The sequence below is a fragment of the Molothrus aeneus genome, chromosome 12, assembly GCF_037042795.1.
Source record: "Molothrus aeneus isolate 106 chromosome 12, BPBGC_Maene_1.0, whole genome shotgun sequence".
In the NCBI taxonomy this organism is placed as follows: Eukaryota; Metazoa; Chordata; class Aves; order Passeriformes; family Icteridae; genus Molothrus; species Molothrus aeneus.
Genome location: NC_089657.1, coordinates 5930495 through 5945600, shown reverse-complemented (window position 1 = coordinate 5945600; position 15106 = coordinate 5930495). Strand labels below are relative to the sequence as shown.

At 46.5% G+C, this 15106-nt stretch overlaps 1 protein-coding gene across 1 annotated transcript in view; it reads right to left on the bottom strand.

The window, feature by feature from the left end:
* LRIG1 (leucine rich repeats and immunoglobulin like domains 1) overlaps positions 1 to 15106 on the bottom strand; it is a 94068-nt gene that overhangs the window by 14849 nt on the left and 64113 nt on the right. Inside the window, 4 exon segments of the mRNA XM_066558350.1 lie at positions 1607 to 1678; positions 2950 to 3021; positions 7722 to 7802; positions 11886 to 12029. Of these exon segments, the coding sequence (XP_066414447.1) occupies positions 1607 to 1678; positions 2950 to 3021; positions 7722 to 7802; positions 11886 to 12029 (369 nt within the window).

Sequence of the window (15106 nt, the reverse complement as noted above, 5' to 3'; positions counted from 1 at the left end):
CAGCAGAGGAGAAATGACCAAAGATATTTGTATAAACCCCACAGGAACAGTAACTACTCTGGAAAACAAAACACATAAACATTTCTCAGCATCCTGAATTCCAACCCCACCATTGTAGGATTCTGTAATTCTCTGATCCTACACTAGGAAAAGGGGCAAAGAAAAAGGGAGCTTTGGGATTAATGTGGGTTCTTTTTAATATTCTGGGCCAAATTATGGCTCAGCGTAGCTCTAAGGCCAGTGAAGAATTGTATGTATGTATGTATGTATGTATGTATGTATGTATGTATGAAAGCCAGGGCTTTCATACTTTGGTCTGGCTTGCAAAACTCAGTCTGATCCTTGGAATTGAATGTGAGGATGCCTCAGAGACTGGGAAATGCCCCAGAGAGAGCTCCAGTCCTGCAATCCTACAAGCTATGCAAGTGCAGGGTATCAAGAGCCCAGGAGAATCCCAACTCCAGCATTGCACTACAAGATGTGAATCTCCTGCTAATTTTCTACCCAATACCTCAGGAAATCCTGAAGTTTGAAATGAGCAGGGAAGGGAAAAAGAAAGAAACTGACTGGAGAGACAGAGAATATAGGGATTTGACATTTCAAAGCTGTCCACTTTACTGTTCTAGAAAGATGTGTAGCCTTTAACACATATGATGGCATAAAAACCTCCTGGGTACTTGGGACAGGTCAGGAGATCCTTCAGCACAATGCATTCTGCATGTAAATGTCCTCTATCTGAACTTCTCCCTTTTATAAACATTCCTTCACAGTATCTGGGATCTCACTATCTCTTCCTAATAAGATCAATCCTTCATCTCAATTTTGTTTCAAGTGCCAGTGCAGAAGATAAAGTTTTTAATCACATAACAGACACACAGTGTTTATCTTCTTCACTCCCAGTCACTGGTATCAAGTGTCACTGCCAGCAGTGACCATCTGATTCCCATTTCCAATGTCAGGAGCAAGAACCAGTACCTGCCCAAACACCAAATAAATGATTTTGTGTTCCACAGACACTGCACTACTCTGGGGCATAGCAACACACTGACAGTGGATTAAATATTTATGGGGAAGAGGAGAAAAGGAAACCAGGCAAGACTGGAAACAGTGTCTGATAACAGTGCAGAGCCCCAGCCTGGAGCACAAGCAGCAGCTCTGATAACACATCTGTATTTTTACACCAGAAGGCTGAATGACAAGTGCATGCAGTTCAAATGGAGCTTATCACTGCAGTATCAGTCCTGTGTGTGAACCCTAAACACAGGAACAGCAAGGGAGCAGATGGGCCACTGGGAATTAAATCCATGGTGCTGTGAGCACGAGAGCTGGCTAACAGGAGCAGGGCTGGACTTCCTGAACGGAGATGAATAATTGCACAGGCAATAAGAGCACAAACCTGCTGGAAGAACCCGTCCCCATGATCTAGTTTCACTCACTATTACATGCAGTGACAGCTCCTGATGTGTAAAAATACCCCCCAGAGGAGCATGCAGGGGAGGGGGAAATGCCTGAGTGGTGGTGTGGGTAGCACCTGTGCTGCTGCTGAGGTGCAGGGCCAGGAGGATCCCTCCTGCCTGGGGTGGGTGTGAGCAGGACAATCACTTACAGCTGCTTCAGGCTCCTCATCCTGGCAAAGGCATCGGCTTGGATGGAGCGGATGGCGTTGTCCCCCAGGTTCCTGCAGGCACAACCACAGGCAGGGTCAACAGAAGAGATGCCATGGCTGGGACACAGCCTCTCACACTGATTTTAAGCAATGACTCCAGTAAAAGGTGATCTGCTAGGTCCTAGGTAAGGCCTTCAGCACTTACATAGAAATGCTCCTCCAAACATCTTTGTATTATCAAAGTATTGCTGAACAATAGCCAGCCAACAAAAATCACTAAGTCATTCCCTACCCCATCTTCTCACTGCACTTCCTCAGGCTGAGCTACCTCCATCATCCATAGCTCAGAAATTCCTCAGCCCCCTCCATAACCAAAGATAGTCAGGAATGTGGTACCCACCCCAGGCTAGACCTTCAGCAAACATAAAAGAAAGCAAATACTTGCACTAAGCAGCATCTGAGGAATTATTTGAAAATGACTTGGAGAGGACACTGTTAGGTTTAAAAAAACATCCCAGTATTTCTAAAGGAAGGGGTTAAAGCCTTCCCTCACAACTATTGCTAATTAAAAAAAATAATTTGTTCTCTGAAAAAGCACAGTGTCAGATTTAGGGCTGAAGTTTACTAAGTGACAGGTAGGGCAGACAAACACTGCCTAAAGAGGACAATCTCAGTAGAGCACTAAGGGCACCTTTATTTGGGAATGTACTCCCAGTCAGGCAGCCCAAACTCTTCAGTGTGCTCTTGATGGCCATAACATTTCATACAATCAACAGCCAATAAAACATGTAGAGCACAGTCAAATATACTTTAACTTGTCGTAATCCAAGAAAGGAGGTTATTCATGAATCACTGCTGGAGTCATCAGCCTTGGGACACAGAAAAAAATTACACAGAGGCAGCCAAAATTCCCTTCTTGCAAATGGGGGTTGTGCTGCATGGGGATGTTGAGTGGGGATGCATCAAACCCAGTCATCTGTAACTCGTGGCACTGCCAGAGCCTGGGTTTAGGAGGGAGCTGGGGCAAAGGAGGAGGGAGTGCTGTGCCTGCACCAGCCTCTTTTCATTGCTAACAGCCTGCAAAGCAGTAATGGGCAAGTCAAGGTGATACTCTCAAAAAATTAAGAGCATGCAAATTTCCCATATGTTCTACGACTTTGTTCCTGGCACAAAAAAAGGCCAAAGTTGAGGCGGACTTATAATGAGAAGGAAGCAGGTGGCCCCCACAAATGGACTGGCTTCTCAGTTTACAAAGACACTATTAAATTGCTAGCAGATTTCTCAAGCAGCTACTTTTGGCAGACCCCCCCTTCCCAAACTCTGAGGCATGGTGGGTTACTCACAGGTGCTCCAGAGCCTCCAACCCTGAGAACGCTTTCTTGGCCACCGACTTGATCTTGTTTCCAAACAGAGTTCTGCAGTTTCCAAACATCCAGTGCCAGATAAACAGAAAGAAAATGGGAGGGGGGGGGGGGGGGGGGGCAAAAAAAAAAAAAAAAAAAAAAGAAGAAGGAACACAATTAGTGTGGCTTTATCTGATATACACACTCAGTGTTAAGTCCCAGGAAATCTGAACTGCACAGAGATTAGGAGGGCTGAAGCACACTCGCTTTCCTGCTCCTGAAATTAAATCCTTTTATCTGTATTTGAATTTAATAGTGATGACAGCACAGAAGGGAATGTGCCATATCATGTAAAAAGGCAGGTTTGCTCCTGTGCTTGGGAACCAGCTTGCTGAGTAACAGAAAGTCCCCTCTGTTCTTCACAGGCTGGCTGTGGACAGGATTAAGGGCAGTGACAGTTTAACAAGATACTGGTTTCTCCCCACAAACTTTTCATTTCTGACTTCTTCCCAGACAGGAAGAAGAGTGGTGATTTATTCCCTGGTGCTTGGGCTAGCAGCTATCAGCACACAGAGCTGAGGGCTGCCCTGGGCTGCACATTCACACAGCAGCTGACTGCAGGCACTGCTCATTCCTTCCTGTTAAATACAACAGCAGAGCAACACCATGCAACAGATCATAGCCAAGGGACAATTTCAATGAGCAAAAGGCAGAACAGGTAATGTCCAGAGCTGAGGAATGGGTTTGTTTGCATCTGTGACCACAGAGCATTCCTCTGAATCAGCAGTGGCATGAGGGGGCTATCACCAGGAAACAGCCAGCTGGAGACATCCCAGCCCAGCTGCCATCTCCAGAGCAACAGTTCTCCATAAATATTGACCAGTGCTGGTGGCCAGGGGCAGGGTTTGTGCCAAATGGATAGTGCCCTCACCTGTTTTAATAAAACATCAACCAGTGTCATCAATTAGGAACTGCTTTCCTTCCCCAGGCTCCCTCCAAGGTTCATCCTCCTTGTCAAGGCTTTCCACAAAGCACTTTTCAAATGTCAGGATAATTTGGTTATATATAGGCTCCAGGAAAGCCCAGTCTCAAATACCCCCAGCACCAAAGGATGGGTGCAATCATGTGTGCCATCATTTGGTAAAAGGGATGTTGCATTAATGAAGGCTTTGAGAAATCCATTAGAATGATTAATACAGTAAATAATTTACTATATGTAAACTCTGGTCAAATGGCTGCATCCATACACACTAATTTCTGCAGCCATATTCCTAATAAATGTGCTTTAAGGACAAGGTAAGGATAAAATAAGGACTAAAGGAAATGGCCTCAAGCTGTGCCACGGGAGGTTTAGATTAGATTTTAGGAAAAATTTCTTCAGAGAAAGGGTTGTAAGCATTGAACAGACTGCCCAGGGAAGTGGCAGAGTCACTTTTCTTGGAGTCGTTCAAAAACATGTGGATGTGGCACTTCAGGACATGGTTTAATGATGAACATGGTGATGGTGCTAGGTTAATGGTTGGACTTGATGATCCTAATGATCTTTTCCAACCTTTATGATTCTAATGCAAGTTAGATGGGCAACTGCTGCTGAAAAAAACTAAATTAAAAAAATTATGCTGAGCTTGGGTTTGATAGCTGCAGATTTCTATCACTGTTCAGTGGATTTTGGTCTTTGAAAATTGGAGACACTGCTGATATCTGTTTAGTTATCTGTGCAGAGATAAGGAGTGCATCTGGGGAAGGGAATATATAACTACAGCACTTGTGTAGGTGCACACAGCTCGATGCCTGGACATGAGAAATACCTAACACACATAACAAGTCAGGCCTCAGCAAACTCATTACTCCTTGCAACTAATTCAATTAAGTGCCTCTACAAATCTGAGAGTTTGAACCTAGAGGCCCCCATCAAAGGGCTGTGGAAGGCTGGAATGTGAAGGCAGCAGAACACAGCCACAATCAGCCATCCCACTGCTGGCCTGAACCTCCTCCAGGGGCAGAGCCAAGCACAAGCTCTCCTGGAGACTGCACCAGTGTCATTACATGCCAAGCACACAATTCATTGCAGCCTTTTCTCCTCCAGCCAGTTTTGCACCTGCAGGAAGACCTCGCTGAGTGAGCCATCAAAAAGCTGGTTACATTTAGCAGCTTGAATAATTAGGAACCTCCTTGCTCCGCAGTGATTCCACCGCTGCTTTTTATGCTCCAGTGCTTCTCAACTCCCTCTTTCTTCAAGCAACATTTTAATTTAGGCCTGTGCTCTCCATCCTGGAGAGCTTCATATATAATTCAGGGAAGGCTAAAGTGACTGGCCTCTCTCCATCTCTGTTTAACACCTTCATGTCAGCGAACAACCCTCTCTGTGCTAAATCCTTTCAGAGGCTAATCTGTGCCAGATCAAAGGGGAAGGGCTTTTAAGGCAATCTCCACAGAGCTGAGGTGATTATTAATTCATTGGAAGGTCTCCTCTGAAGTGCCCATTTATTTTTTGTATGCTAATGCATTTAAAGAGGCTGACGGTTTAAACACAGGCCCTAAATCACACAGTGAAATGTTTGCTGAAAGGGCTGATCTTTTATTTTCCAAAAGAAATCCTGATACCCACTTCAGCCTTAGAAATCATCAGTTTGGGATTTATGTGCTGATAAGCTAAAACACTTCTGAAGAGATCCCTCTAAAAGTGACCACTCACAAGTATTCTCAAAATGCTGCAAAAACAAGTAATAATAAAATAATTTCATGTTCTGAGCGTTTTTTAGCCTTACATTCTGGCTGACAGTGAACAATCCCAGCAAGCTGTCTGTCCCACAGCAGGTAATTAAACCACTCCTGTCTGCCCCAAACCAACCTAATCCACATGCTCAGAGATGTGCTGCAATCCCCTGCACAAACCCTCCCTGCACACATCCCTCAGGCAGCCTCAGAGCTGGCCTGAGTCCGTGTGCAGTGACAGGCATCAGTCAACAAAGGAAATAAAGATATAAACCAAACTGCCTTGGACTTGCACAAACCCTCAGTGCATCCTTGGCTACCAGCAGCCCAAACCAGCCATGTTCTGGAGGGGCTCCTTGTGCTGGGTGATGAACATCACATCAGGCCAGGGCATTTCACAGGGGACAGCAAAAGCTGCTGCACCCAGAGCTCCCAGCACAAAACCCCACAGGCTGCCCCTGCTCCCATCCTTCCTCCTCCTGCTCCTTGCTGCTCCTCCTGGCCTCTGCCTGACCCCCACAGCTCATCAGGGCTCACTGCTCCTGCTTTCCAAGGCAATCCTTTTGCTGAGCTCTTTCCTTCCATGCTGTCCCCTCTGGACTTTTCACCACTCTCCTGTTATCTGCACCCAGCATTTCTAACATATCCTAATCACTGGGGACCACTAGTTTTGCTCCCATGCCTGTGGCCCTGTTGGAGGGATGCACCACCAGGACAGCTCTCTCTGCTCCTTTCCTTCTCTCCCTGTCAAAGCAGCACTACAGACTCACAATCCTTAGAGCCTGCAAATCCCACTGGACACAGTCTCTGCTCCCATCACCCTTCCAGCTGCTCACATGCTCTCACTGGTTTCTTCAGACAAACCAAACACTTCAGTCAAGCAGCCAAGAACTCTTCTACCCACCACATCTGCTCCTCTGCCTCTTTTCTGGCAGTCATGGGAAGATTCCCTGACTCTGCATGCACAGCAGTTCTTACTCACTTCTCTCTCACCCCCACACTGCCTCTGCTTCCCTGCCTGGCTCCCCCTGTCCTTAAATCCTGCTCTGCCTTCTGCCCCACTTTACTTGCAGCTGCAGCTTGGGCCCCTCTGCAGCGACTCCCCTCAGCAGCAGTGAAATGCCATCTCTGTCTGTGATTCCGGATTTGTCTCCCCACAATCCCTGCCTGTCCCTCTGCCCCAGGAGTCTCAGATGAGAGCGTGACAATGTCCCTCCTCCTGCCAGGATTCATTGCAGCCATCTGCTCTCCATCGAGGTGCTTTTACTGCACCTCTGGCTGTGCCATCCCAGCAGCACAGACAGCGGCGCAGGGGGGGCACTGGGAACTTCAACAAAGGCAAGAGGTAATGATTAGAGAGAGACTCTTGATTTGTCACAAGCCATCAGAGGCTCCTCTGACAGGGCTGATTTATATCCCCCTGCTTCAGATGGGACAGGGATTGCAGAGAGCAATGTGAAAATCCTGGCCAAGGCCGAGCAAGCCATAAACATTCGCAAGGCGCATGCTTGCCTCGGGAGCCTTTTTATCTCTTCAAGAGCCTGTGCCCCATGGTGCCTTTTATTGTCACTGCACATGGAACTGAGCCCAAAAGATCACTCTCAGAAAGAGTATCCCACAGAAAGGAATCCTGTTTCAATCCTCTGCTGTAGCAGGAAGTGGGGAGATTTTTCTCTTCTGTTTATTGTTATTTGCTGCATCAATCAGTGCCTCGCTGCACACTGCAAGGGGTCGGTTTTGTTGCTTGTTTCTTTTAGAAGTGAGGAATGGTTGTGCTGAGTTTTATACGTGAAAACAGCTCAAATTCCTCTCTGTGTCTGAACTGCAGTGTGTGGCACTGTCTGCTCACCATTTTGAAAGGAAATAATTGCCTCATACCTGCTTAAAAACCACATTTGCACTCTTGCAGTGAGCCTGCAAAACTACCACAGCTCAGATTTTCTGCTGATTTTTGTCTTGTTCCAAGGTGAGGCAGGCTGCATAAAAAGGGACAGACCCAACCCCACACAGGCACACAACAAAACTGGCTTGCAGAATCCAAGCCCAGAGATACTCACAGCTTGCTCAGGTTTTCCAGGCCTGTAAAGGCTCCATTGGTATCTTCTATTGTGCCTGAAATGTCGTTGTGGTCCAGTTCCCTGGGGAGAACACAAGAGAGAGCTCAGAATCAGCACCTGGGTCCCAATGCCACTGTTACAAACAAGTGGAGGAAGCTATGTTCCTAGAAGGCTAATTTATTATTTTATGATCTATATTATATTAAAGAATCCTGAGGCACATGAGAGCCTCCCATTTTCTCCTGACAGTTATCAGAAAATGCAGAGTCCTGCAGCAAAGCAGCACCAATCACTTCTCCTGCCCTGGAATGGTGCATTCCAGAGCTCTGGCTCACTCCTAGCTAAAATCCTTTGAGACAGCTACTTTTTACCAAGCAGGTTTCTGTCCTTTTCTAGTTCAGCACATCCAAACAGGAGGAAAGTGAAAATAAAGTGCCAAAATTAAACTGAAACAAACAGCTGTCCTTAAATGCTACTACCATGAAATAAGATCACTTTGGGTATTCCAGTGTATATATTTGTCTATAGCTGAATCTTAGGAAGATGATTTGGTGTATTTTCTACAAAGCTGCATTTTTTCTGGCAATGAACTTGAAAACTCAACAAAGGGGAGTGCCAGCATCACCACACCAGCCTAACTCTGTATAACCATTTGAAAAAAAACCCAAGAGAATTCCTTTTTCAGAGTTAGCTTCTTTTGGCTTTCAAATTGACCATCAATTACAAGAGTCAAAGAGGTCTAAAGAAAAACAAGCACACAGAACAAACAGAGAGATCCACAAAAGCTGTTTAAACAGAGTGTTTAGAAATCTTTCCCTCCCAGCTTTTAAATCCAGCTAGCAATGAATACCCAGCATCACAGACAGAAATTCATCATTTCCAATGTTAAGTAAAAAGAAAGAAACACTAAATAGGCTTTGTTGGTTTTGTTACATCACTCTGATTTAAAACCTGGCAAAACACAGCACCAAAGCAAACTTCACCATCCAGATAACCCCTGAGCCCTCAGGTACTCCTTTCACACCTTTTGAAGACGATTATCAGAACGTTTCCAGATAAAAAAATATTAAGACCAAATAAAGAAAAACCGAGTCCCCCTGCATTTTGCAACACTCCAGACACAGGCAACACAGCGTGGCTTCTGGACAGCACAAATACACAGTAAATCAGAGGAAGGGAAAACAAATTTAAGAGAAAGCCCAGTTTCAATACGGGAATGTTTTCCCTCAGCTGGCTCAGTCTTTGCTCCTTTCTCTGCTTTAGGGTGAACTAAAGATGTGAAGGGAGATGGCCAAAAGCCACAATTCCTGTTTCTCAGCTGGCTTAAGCCTGAGACCTGAATCTCACATCCCTGGAGAGCCCTGGCCTTAGCCAGCATCACTGTGGATGTCAGGGTGATCTGTGGGGCTGCTCTGTGCCAAAGGCATGGACAAAAACTCCATATCCCCGTGGGCTGTGGGCACACAGGATGCTGTGGTGGCCAAAGAGATGAGTCCAGGAGAATGCTTTGATGTGCTGGCATTTCCAGCACCATCCTAGTGGGACAGGAGCAAATCCATCCTCCTGGAGCTCAGTTTCTACATTTTCCCTAGGCTTGCCAAGCCCATGTCCCTTGTTCTGTTTGTTTTTTAAGGGAAAATCCCTTCTCAGACACTTCTCCTCTTCAGTTTCACCACGGGCTACTGGTCTTTGGAGCAGCAAAGCCTTTCCCATGGCACAGACAGACAAGTGGGAACAGCCTGTAGGAGCTCTGACACACACTTTTATTAATTGACTGCCACACATTGTGCTTTCTTGAAAAAGGGAAAGAAAATGGTATTGCTTGTTCACCCAGTGGCAACTCAAAGGTTTAGTGTTAGAAAGGAGGAATAAAAAACCTTTTTAACAAATGAGTGAAAATAGAGAGAGGGAGAAAAAAAGAGTGGGGTATTTTGGCCCAGCTCTCTTTGTATCCCAACTCCTCTCCCAGCCCCTGTTGCCAATTTCCTATTCTTTCTGGCTGGCTGAGCTTGAATGCTCGCAGCCTTGTTAATCATTGTGCTCAGAGGTCTCCGGGCCTGACCTCTATTTGAATAGCTCCACATTTCAGCAGTTTCACACCCACCAAAGGCTCCCCAACAATAGCCCATAATTAAAGCATGCTCAGCTCTTTTTCACCAGGTGCAGGACCCAATAGGCCTTTCTCTTTATTAAATTAGAGCTCGCTCACACACTCCCTCTCCACCTCCCCCCCTCTGCCCTGGACATAAAAGAGGCTCCACATTCAGTGCAGAGCAAAGAGAAGGAGCAGCTTCCCTTCCCCTCCATTTTTCTTTGGAAACCTTTAGTTCCGGTCTTGACAGCTGCCTCAGAGAGGGCCCGTTCTCAATGCCCAGGGCCTGAAAGGCTTTGGCTTAAGTTTAAAAAAAGCAAACAAAACCCAAACTCACTTTCCAGTCACTTCCTTCACTATGAACTTCAATAAAGAAAAGAGTAAGATGCAAAAAGTACTGTAGAGAGGGGACATTTTTCTGTTCCCATTTCCTTTTAATGACTCAGGCCACAATGGGCTTCTCAAGAGGAATAAAAGTATCAAAGTGTGGTTTTTTTTCTTTGCAAGGAAGAACTAAATCAGTTTGCTGAACCCAAGCAGCCTGGGAACGTGTCTGGTGCTGTCACAGGGGCTGTGAGAACTCTGTGGTGAGCCAGATGAAGGTGCTGGGCCTGCAGCTCCCAGAGAGAGCAGGAGAGCAGCCAGCGAGGAGACAGAACACGGCTGCAGCCATGGAACTGCATCCCCCATCTTCTGACGCTCACAAGGCAAGCCCAGATGTGCTTCAGTCTCACACAGCTCTCGGTGTGCAATGGTACAATGCTACAACCCTGTCACAGTCACATTCTCTGAAAAAATCCCTTTGCCCAGGATTCTTCTCCTGGGAAGCTGAGAAGCCTCAGAGGAAAAGGAAAACAATAACTATCTGATTTGCTTTGCTGTGTTTTGCTGCTTTAGAATGTGTTTAGACATTGTTTACCCACAGGTGACTGTTTCATTGGTTTCTGCTTTGTTTTGACTCAATGGCCAATTGGGGCCAAGCTGTGTTGGACCCTGAGGAGAGTCACAAGTCTTCATTAGTATCTTTTTAACCTCCTGTCTATATCCTTTCTCTATTCTTTAGTACAGTTTAGTATAGTATTCATTAATATAATATAGATCATAAAATAATAAACTAGCCTTCTAAGAACATGGAATCAAATTAATCATTCCTTCCTTCCCTCCTCGGGGGTCCCACAAACACAACACAACTGCACCCCACAGAGGCCACACTGATCTGTCTCATGGGCTCTACTGCTCCCAAAACCTTCCAAGCTGCTATTTGGACTAGGCAACCTCATTTCCAGTGTCATATTTCCAGGTATTTTATTGTGTCAGTGGTTTTAAAATAAAAGTCTGTGGTAAATGGCCCCAGCCAGCACTGGATGGATCATTTCTGCAATTCAGTACTAGGGCACATGAAACTTTGCCCTTGGCAACTTTTTGGTTTTTCAGGGTTTCCCACGAAAATCATAGCACACAATGTTTCATGGGCCAAACTGAATTAAAAACTTCTGTTTACTTGCATGTTACCTGCAAAAGCTTCTTATTTCTATGACTGGACTGAAGGCTGGGTGAAGCTTCATGTGTTGTTACACTTCTGGTACAGTCAGATGCCAAGCCCAACCTCTACATTTCTTTGTTTTCCAATTGCTTTTTTTCTTAACATCATCTTACAATAATAATAATAATAATTTTATATTTATTCACAATTTTATATTAATATTCAGTTTTTTTTAAAAAAAAGAAACACCACAGAAGTGATCAATAGCACATTTAAGAGGATATTCAAATTTCCAGTGTTGTCAGGAGAAGGAATCATCCCTGCTCCTTCTGAGTGCAGAATGACCCAAAAGAAACCAAGCTTTTCTAAGAATTTCAATTAAAATCAATGTGATAGCAAGAGAAATACTGCTATTAGCTGCAGGAATGAGACCTCAGGGATTTTTGGTCAGCTGAGGTGGCTTCAGGAACCTGAAACTGCCAGACATGGGCACCCAAAGCATCTTCACAAAGCAGAACCATGTGGCAGAACACAAACTGTGGAGGGAGGGAACATGGGTGTGGACTGACAAAAGCTGAGAGCAACTTACAGGACACGGAGGTTTTTGAGTCCCCTGAAAGCACCTTCTGCAATGTGGTTGATGGAATTGTGGCTCAGCCTCAGCACGTGCAGCCCCCCAAGGTCTGCCAGGCTTCCCTCATCCAGCCTGGTCAGGTTGTTGTAGGAGAGAATCCTGAAGGGAAAAAAAAAATGCAACAAACAGCTCTTGTCAATCCATCTGGTATTTTCCAAACTGCTCTGTGCCAAGCAGTGCCTGCCTCCCAGAGCCACCTGACACGAGGTGATGCACTGGGGGGGGGGGTGAGGAAATAGGATTGATTGCAGGTATTGCCCCAAAACACCCATGGGGGACACCAAGGAGCAGGAGGCAGCTGGTACCCAGCTCTGGGGCAATTTTCTGTGCAGGCTACAGAGAGAGGCTGCCCCAGGAGTGACTGAGAGCAGCAGCCCAGCACACAGGCTCTGTCAGCTCCAGCAGGGAGAGCTCCCCTGCCTCCCCTGCAGCTGGGTGAGGGGCTGGGAGCCTTGGCTGTGCTCAATCCCCTCTCCCTCTGAGGCTCACAGGAGCAGCAGGCCCTGCTGCCCACGCCCTGTGAGGTGCAGAGTGATGTCACACTGATGGATTTTGGAGCTCACACAGCCTCTTGGCAGGGTGCAGGCTGCTGTGCTCAGGAGGTGCCTTATCATTCTGCACTTGTGCACAGCCAGCCCCAGGCTCTGGGTGTGGGTGCCTGGGCTCCACCCCAGTGCAGAGCCAAAAGCATTTCACCACAAGGCAATTGAATGCTTCCTTTCACCCACAGAAAGGAGGTGTCTGCTGTAAACCAGCCACCTTTCCTTCCTCCCACTCCCCTTTGTCAAGGAGCACAGTTTGCCTTAAATCCTCTCCACTTACAAGAGACTATTGGAGGGTTGGGGTTGTTGTTTTTTTTTTTTTCCTTAGTTTTCCACCTATCTCTTCCCCTTGCCTGCATTATCTCTGGTCTGGGAGGATTTTTTTCAGCACTGCTCCTGTTGCAGTCTGGAAGCTGGCAGGAAGGCAGCTGCTTTTCTCTCCCAGCAAGGTGTGGATGAGGCTTTGGAGATGTGACACTGAGGGCAAGCCTTGGGATCTGCTGCAGCCACCCCACACACTGTGCAACCACCTTCTATCCAGAATAAAGCCCTGCTTTACTGTGGAAGGCCAGCCTGGATTCTCAAATGAGAATAGCAGCAGGCACCAGATTTTGAAAACCACCTCCTCGGTGACCTGGGAGTGCCACTCACTTCAAAAGATGTGAGGGTTTGGGCTGCTCAACTTTTGAAAAAGTGAAACAGCTTTGAGCAAGCACTGAAATTCTTCACTGTACAGACAAGAAAAAAAAAAATTCACGGAGTTCCAAACCTCCAAATTCCTCTTCTAGCACTGCCTGTTAATGAGTCTGCTTAAAAATGTGTCTAGGGCTTGCATGAAATTCACTGCAAAGCCAAAACCAAAGTCCAAACAGACACATACTCCAGAGCACTGAGAGTGTCATTTACTTGGCAAAGGGGCTCTCTATCTTTTAGCTGTGTGAGTGGGCAGAGGGCAAGCTCTGGAAAAAATTCAGCAAAGATTAATGAGTTTGAAGGTATGGGACAACATACTTTCACTCCTAAAGAAGCTATAGTGTTAGTTATGAAGAACTGGCATCTGGTCAAAATTATGTCCTCACCTGCTATTAAAGAATTTGGCTTAAAAAAAAAAAAAGTTGTTCAAAAGTAATCCTAAACCTGGCTGAGAAAAGAAATAGTTCCTTTTGAATCCACATACAGGAGTTCCTGCCACAACTGGTGAAGGCATGTTCCCTCTGTTTGTTTGGATGTCACCCCAAGATGGACAGACAGCAGCAGGACGTGGTGACTCTCAATGGTGTCACACATGCAAAGTTTCAGGAGCTATTGCACCTGGCAGTGGCTTCTTCAGCTCTCCAGGGCTCTGCTTCCTGCCCCAGGCCCAATTTGCAAAACCTCAGGTTTCCCCCCTCAGCTCAGCAGTGTGGGTGATCTGGTTGAGAGATCTCTGCTGCTTCACCAAGCTTGGCATCTCTACCAGTGAGAAATCACTGGCATGAATCAATGGCAACGTTTGTCTACACAGCCCTTCCAGCCTGGTGAGAAGTAGGAGATTTTGAGCACCATGCCAGAATTGGTGCAGAATGGGGTTAACCAGAACCCTATTGTGCAACTGGAGCTGCTGCTGCCAGCCTGTTCTGGATCAGGTACCTCTAAGACACTTCACTCCCCCTGACCAAGCTACAGGTAAAAAGGAAAGACCCAGCAGCCAAGTCACCATTTACCTCTGATGAAATCCTCTGCTCCCACTGTGGTTTTTCCATGATGCTGACGCTCCAGCACCTGACTGGTGAATACAATCAGCCCTTTCTCATGCTCAGAACAAGGCAAGAGCTTTCTTTCCTTGTCAGCTCTTACATCAGCCCAGAGCCTTGGGTTCACATTTTGTCCCAGCAACTGAATGAGATAACTCCTCCTTCAGATGATCAACACCCTCCTTAGAAGACTGAAATTCATTCCCTGTACAGCCACAGTGTTTTCAGGTAACTGAAACCCAGCAGATTTAGCAAGAGGGGAGGTGAGCAAGGATCTTTCAATCAGGAATGAAACCACCAACAAAGTGCACGAGTCAGTCTGGATGTGTCCATGGCTTCCTTTCCTCACCCTGGCATTTCAGCACAGATCTCTCCTACAGGAGTTTCAGTTTCATATCTGATGGCTCCCTACAGCAGCTTTACCCTAAAGGCAGCACCTGAGAGAGCTTGCAGGACTTTGCAGGGCTGTGCTAACTCCCACACAATCACTTTCCCCATCTCAGCCGTGGCCTCAAACTGCAGCACAACCCTGCCTGTCAGGCCAGGCACACCCCAGTGCCTCACACCACCTCACACCACCAGGCATCTTCCAAACCTACCCCATCCTGCACCCCAGTTTCTGCAATTACTGCTTCTAAGACAGGACAGCTCACCGTTAGAACTGCTTGTTGGATGAGATCCTAAATCCATACCTGAGAAAAAGGACTCAGCATGACAAGCAACCTCCAAACTAAACCTTGAGGGTTTGCAAGACAGAGTCATGTAGAGAAGACAAGCTCAGCTCTCCCTAAAAGAGTTCTGCCATTAGCCCTGGGAGGTGCAGGTGGGCCTGACCCACCCCATCCAACCCAGGCTGGAATAAAGCTCAGCACAGGCACCAGATACTTGGTTCTATGCAGTG